Source organism: Limulus polyphemus, unplaced genomic scaffold (genome assembly GCF_000517525.1).
Source record: "Limulus polyphemus unplaced genomic scaffold, Limulus_polyphemus-2.1.2 Scaffold6252, whole genome shotgun sequence".
In the NCBI taxonomy this organism is placed as follows: domain Eukaryota; kingdom Metazoa; phylum Arthropoda; class Merostomata; order Xiphosura; family Limulidae; genus Limulus; species Limulus polyphemus.
The window spans coordinates 19,938-27,224 of NW_013671862.1; the positions used below are offsets into that span (position 1 = coordinate 19,938).

The 7,287-nt window shown below is 33.2% G+C and overlaps 1 protein-coding gene across 1 annotated transcript in view; it reads right to left on the reverse strand.

Moving 5' to 3' along the window:
• Nucleotides 1-2,614: 2,614 nt before the first annotated feature.
• LOC106473530 (mothers against decapentaplegic homolog 6-like) overlaps nt 2,615-7,287 on the reverse strand; it is a 27,410-nt gene continuing 22,737 nt past the window's right edge. Inside the window, exon 4 of the mRNA XM_013934211.2 lies at nt 2,615-4,321. Coding sequence (XP_013789665.1) covers nt 3,786-4,321 — 536 coding nt within the window. The 3' untranslated portion in view covers nt 2,615-3,785. The remainder of the gene's footprint in view (nt 4,322-7,287) is intronic.

A 7,287-nucleotide genomic window follows, 5' to 3' on the forward strand; every position in this document is an offset into this window, starting at 1 on the left:
AATTTCTTCTCAGTGTGCTTTTCCGTATTTTGTAAAAGCTTTGTTAAAAAAAGATTTACAATTTAAAATCATATCTTGAAACCAATAACTTGAGAAGAACAAAGTGGAGAGGCAAGTTTTATGAAAAATTGATTTTCATTTGCAGTACTCGGTAAAACAATTTAGACTCGTAAACCTTTTCTATATCCATCATGTCTTGTCAGTACATTTAAGCTCTTTATAACTTTTCATTTACAATTTTACCACTTTGATGTAAGCTCTTTGAATATTAACATACACAACATGAACATCAGGAAGAGTGTATTTAAAAAATGCTGTCAGACACTTTCTGAAACATGAGGAATTCGGAAACACCAGGCTTGCGAAACATGAGGAATTCACAGACACTAGGAATTCGGAAACACCAGGCTTGTGAAACATGAGGAATTTAGAAACACCAGGCATGTGAAACATGAGGAATTTAGAAACACCAGGCATGTGAAACATGAGGAATTCAGAGACACCAGGCATGCGAAACATGAGGAATTCAGAGACACCAGGCATGTTTTAATGAAGCTTTTGATCCTCAGACACTTATGTATTAAATTATTTCAGTTTCTATTTTTAAATCTTCAATTATTGAATCATAACGAGAAAATGTTTATAAATAAATTCATTTACTAATATTTTATGTTTTACTGTCCACTAAAATGCTCAAAAAAGCTAAAAAAATTGGACGTTTTTTAGATTATATATCGAGAGTACATAAATAAAAACACTAGAATTTTGTCTGTGATTGGTTAAAAAAAGTGAAATATTAACTTTTAGAAAAGTTGTTATAAAAGAGTATTAAAGAAATGATACATCAAATGAAAAGGAATGACCAAGTCTTTACAAAATGTTCAGATTACCGAGAAAAAATCCCTGATGACAGATAATACTGATTTAAAAACAAACCAGGGTTAAAAATATTAACAACCAACATTATTGTCTTCTTTTCAGACTGCATTATTTAGATGGAATTGAATCTGTGAAACTATTATTGTTCATCATTATGTAAATGTTGTGTGATCTTTGGAATATTATAAACTAAGTGATTACAAGAAAAACTGATACTTGTAAAGGTTATGATACGATGCCCATGAAGATTATAACAGCTTCTGGGTGTTATAATTTGGGTCAAAAGATGAGTAATTGCCCCACAATCAGCTCACATTTCAAATCAAAACCTTGAAACCAAATTCAGCTGTTCCCAACATCTTATCATACATTACAGAATATGTTTGTAAAACCTGCAGTCATGAGCTAGAAATACCCATTTAGCTTCTGACACACAAACCCTCAGATACCTGAAGATCGAATCAAAATTAATTCTGTTCTGTTTCAAACTGTTCGTATTATATCTTTACACAATTTCTAAAATACGGTCAGTTTTTAATTCTCAACATTTAATTTTCTTAGAATTAATTCTTAATTTTGCCACCAGTCATCATGCTAGAAGTTTTATGATTCGTAACGTAGATAATATACATTTTGGATGGTAAAAAAAAATATTAACGAGTTCCATCCACAGAAACATACATCTCAAAAAGTCAGCTGCTGACTGCAAATTCTCTTACAATAAAGTTACTTTGTACAAGGTCCAGCTTTATAACTACGAGTGTAAGCTTTCAACTTTCTAATATAAGAAACATTTATGGTGTTTTTTTATTCCTTTTATAACTCACCATATGAACCTAAATCAATTTAGGTGTGTGAATAATATCATGGCACCGTGCCTAATTTATTATTCAATATTATACAGGAGACCAACTGTTTAATTATTTTATTACAGATTTATTTTGTTTTCACCAAAAATTAAAATAGAATATGTGATGTAGAGGCTTAATGCATTCTTTGATTCACTGCACCTTCTGCTGTGGACTGCAGTTTTGCTTATTCAAGGCTCATCAGTACAGCTCGGGTCAGCAAACCAAACAAATACAGATAGGCTTCTTATAAGAAATGTTGTATATGCATACTGCAGAAAACAAGAATGAAACATTTACTATTATTCAGATCTACAAAACTGTCACGATTTGTGCCCATACTGTCAGATGATGGAGAGATCCTAAACCAAATTTTAAAGGCACTTCTACAGCACAGCATGCTAAACAAGATTGGTCGTCACTTGTCAGAAACCACAAGAAAATATGTGCACCTGAGTGCAGTAACAAAAATGAGCACCTCACCATCAAATTTGGCTTGTTCCTAATTTTTTTCTTTTCACTGAATAAAATTTAGTATCTTACATTATAGAGTCACAAAAATCTTTTTTTGATGCTTCAGGAAAAGAAAATCTGATACTAGAAAGAGAAAGCTAGCATACGATGAAATAAATTCATTTTCTAGTTCTAAATACTGATAAAAAGTATGATGGGATTAAGGCAGTGTTGTCCAAGATGTTCGCCACTTATCACATATAATGAATTCATACTCTTCGTTTGTTAGATTTTTGCTTCTATTCTCACATTATTATTTGAAATTTAAATTTTTTTTTTTACATTACTGTATTTTGTTGTGTATCAGTCTTGATTTCTGACAGTTTAAAGGCTCACACCTTACATTACTGTATTTTGTTGTGTATCAGTCTTGATTTCTGACAGTTTAAACTTCACACCTTACATTACTGTATTTTGTTGTGTATCAGTCTTGATTTCTGACAGTTTAAACTTCACACCTTACATTACTGTATTTTGTTGTGTATCAGTCTTGATTTCTGACAGTTTGAAACTTCAAACCTATTTTGTATCATGTGATGAATATGGCCACTTGATCACAACAAACTAGGCAAGCAGCAAAATCCTATTGGATAAAGCTGGACTACGGAGTCTGTTAATATGGTTCGTTCTAGTGACAAAGAACTGGCAAGACTAAAGGACTGTTAGTATGGTTCGTTCTAGAAACCTAGTGTCTAAAACTTACATTCAAGTAAGCTTACTCAGTTAATTGTAGCAAATTTATACAACATGACAAAAAAAAAACTTTAAAAGTACCTTTTATATGTTTCCAGAAACCTTTTCTGGACCTAGGTGTGCTGGCTGTATACTTTATGGCAAACACAACAATATTTCCTTCAATGTTATATGTTTACATAACCTTTTCTGGATCAAGGTGTGCTGGCTGTATACTTTACTGGCAAACACAACAATATTTCCTTCAATGTTATATGTTTACATAAACCTTTTCTGGACCAAGGTGTGCTGGCTGTATACTTTACTGGCAAACACAACAATATTTCCTTCAATGTTATATGTTTACATAAGCCTTTTCTGGACCAAGGTGTGCTGGCTGTATACTTTACTGGCAAACACAACAATATTTCTTTCAATGTTATATGTTTACATAAACCTTTTCTGGACCAAGGTGTGCTGGCTGTATACTTTACTGGCAAACACAACAATATTTCCTTAAATTATTGCACATAATACTTTAACATATAACTTTCAAAATATGAAGCTGTGAATTATTCAGCCATACAAATACACACACTCATCCATACCTACACATATTATATATTTAACAAAAAACAACTGAAAATAATCTCATTGATGGACAGATGGAGCCACTTTCATCTCACCAGATGGTAACATTTGAAAACTGCTTGCTTTCAGAAATTTGTACTTTGATTTTGTAGTTAAAACAGCAGAGACAAAAGTTACATTAGACAGTTGATTTTTTTCTTTTAGATTAAGATGGAAAAACCTATGGAACTACATATGTCATGAACATCCAGCAGGTGGCACTGCAGGAGTAGACTAGTACGGTCACCTGGCCACTGTAAACATGACTTCTAGCCAACAAGGACACGCTGTAACACACTGGCGAGAATAATTGGGGCCCCAACCCTTGGCAAAGCTTATGCGGACAGCATTGTGGTCAAAAGGCCCATCTGGAAGTTTGGCATTCTCCACAATCTGATAGTACTTTGACTTTTCAAAATCAAAGACTTTAACAGAATAACCTGGTAAGACTTTGAAAACAGTTAGTGGCCTAGTGTTGGGTAGATCGAGAGTGGGTGAGTTAACAAAGACAGGATACTGGGACCGGTTATACATCCACACGCCTTCTCCTTCCCTCCAGAGGGTGATTCCTAGTCCGATATTCTGTCTGCTTCGAATAACACTCTCTCTAGTTGTTCCCCCGGTGAGGGTTCTCAGACACAAGCCATTACCTTGTGGCAAATCATAAAACACGTTGATGCCATTCTTGTGGACGGGGAAGAGGCGGCCGGCTCTGCAACGAAGCTCCCAGTAGGCCAGTGTACACCAGGGCTGCGGGAGAAACTGACCACTACTGTCTCCTGAAAATATAAAAATTCACATATCAGTAAATTTTAGAATTGACAACAATATCATCATTTTGTACATTAGTAATAGGCCTAATACCCAGTATCTTATGACAAGTAGAACTGTAGTCATTCCTCGCCAGCTTGTAAAAAACGTACACAACTTAACAATTGTTGTTGTATCAGAACAATTAATGGGAGTACCCTCTTATGTAAGACTTAAAACTTGTTTATTGTACCTGATGATGCCACGTTAACCTGATGAAACGTTGTAACCCTATATATTATACTCTGTATATCTGACAATAAAGAAATTTTAGACGTTGTTGTATGACAAATAGCTTAAACAAATAGTGTTCGTACTACTGATGTATCTTTTGTAGCCCAGACGGCCTGAAGAGCTCTGGATTGAGCTAAACGCGTCGTCGGCAGTGGATATGGCAAATGTAGCGTAGTTGGAATAATATTATTATACACTCTTTTAATTTTGGAAAATCCCTAAAAGACTAGATTAATAATTTAATGTTTAAAAATGTAATAGGACTTATAATGATGTCTTATGACAATTATAGTTCTAATTATTCTGGTGTGTAATATTGGTGTGTTTTGATGACGTAACTTAACTCGTTCAGCAAGGTTTGAAATAACGGTCGGTATTTTCAGCTTGTGATTAGATGTTTCTAAAATAATATTAACAGATTCAAACTCAAGGAACTTGTGTAAATATTTAAAATACTCAAACGATCAACGTTGTATAATACACAATTGAAATATTTTTTTAAATACCGACCAACAGTCGTAAAAGACACTACACTACGTGTTTCGATGTCCGTTCACGTCATTCCCAGGAAACATAATTTTTTATTACCGTTGATGGATATTTATATAAAGATTTCAATTGTGTACTATACAACGTTGATCGTTTGAGTATTTTTATGCGTTTATAAAATATTTCCGTATTTTTCGGTGTATAAGACGCACTTTTTTACTCCAAAATTTTATGTCAAAATCTGCTTGCGTCCTATACACCGAAGGTATGAATAATATATATGTATATATACGATATACACAAGCTATGTGTAAATATATTTAAATAGGCATGCATAGTTTAGTTCAATTGAATGTGTTATTTATAACAATAGTAGTTTTTTCCTTTTAAAAACATAACTATTTATAATGCTCACTAAATAATAAAAAAATAAATTACAGTGAAAGCAAAGAAGATTTTGTAGGTTTTGAACCAAACTAAATAGCAGTAAACCTTTTTTTTGATTTACGGTATTTTCTTATTTTGATGTTTTGAGCTCTTTTGTGTTTAGAACAATATATACTAATTGTTAAAGTATCAAATTGAATTTTTGTTCAATAAAAATCTTTCAAACGCGACTGTAGCTTTTTTTCCCCCAAAAAACTTTGTCTTCAAAATAAGGGTGCGTCTTATATTCCGAAAAATACGGTAGTTTACGTGAAGTTACGACGAATAAATGTTAATAACAAAACATTAACAAAAGTTTGGATCACGAAAGATTGTAAGCGCCATCTCGTGGAATTATTGTGTGTGTAAATAAAGCTGTAAAGTTAAAAATAATAAAAATATTTTCTCGTCAGTCAAAGAGAATGATGAAGCTAGTTTACAAGAGAATGAGGTCAACAGTATTTACAATATGATGTAAACACAAGAGTTAACACATTCATATACTCGCACGTTTACAAGTTGTGTGCTTAAATCTTTTTTTTTATTATTTCGCAGCTTGTATTTTGTCTTTATTTTACGTAACCCTGACGATACGATAAATTAGTAACAATAAAATAATTTACGTTGCATCGTTTTATTACGATTTAAATCGCATACTCAAACTTGGAAACCCGCTACATACAAAACCTCGTTAGTCTTCTACAGTTAATATTTAACTACTGTCAGTGATTTGTAAAAGAACTCGAAGATAGCCTAATAAACACACATACAAACCCCCACTTCAAAATTATCAAATAATGAGAAACTTATGAAATTCGTAGCAGCTCGTAAACTTTCTTACTCTGGTTATCTTCTGTTTCAAAACTACATCCTGCTAAATATTCGGAAATGTGATCGTGTTCTACAGAACCAGATATATGCAACAGGGGACAATAGGTATTTCCTGTTCACCTACATGAGATTATATTGACGTATGCCGATATAGGCCTAATTAGAACTATTCCCCTTTCTCTTATGACGTAATCCGTACTCTTTCTTGTATTTATTCATTCCGAAACTTTTTCCTCAAAATATTACAAAAAGTCATTAATTAAGCACAGCATTTCACATAAAACAAGCCGACTTCTTTCGCTGCCGGTAGATGGCGATGCTAATCAGACGAATATTGCCTTGTAGCAATAACACTTGTTTATATGATAACTTCTAACACTAGTGACCAGACACGATGCAAACAGTCCGAAAAAAACAGCCAATCCTTTCTAAGGACGGAAGTTCCCACTTAAAATCATTATCTCATTAAGTATCATTACTTTGTACACTGCACTCTCTACTGTGTGTACATAATATACCTGTTTTATACAAATAACATAATAATCAAAACGTACACAGACAACTGAAAAAAATATTAACATCGACATATCTGATCACGTAACAAGCTGGTAATATGTAACTTCTATTAGGTCGTCAAGAAATTAATATCGCGTTTTGGAACACTTTCATTAACCATCCCCCAACAAAACAAGTACATCACGTATAATAGTTAAACGAAGCGCCTAAACGTCACGTTCGTGTAGCCTATATAATATGTAAAGTTTAGTATACTCTAATCCCTTATGGTGATGGCACACGACGAGACACACATTCGGCATGTTATGCTGTTTGAATACAAGAAAGGAAACAACGCCTCTTTAGCCACAAAGAAGTTTATGGAAATGTTTTGAACGTTCGTAAGTGTCAATGATGGTTCAGCAAATTTCGTTCAGGTGACTTTAGCCTTAAAAACTGT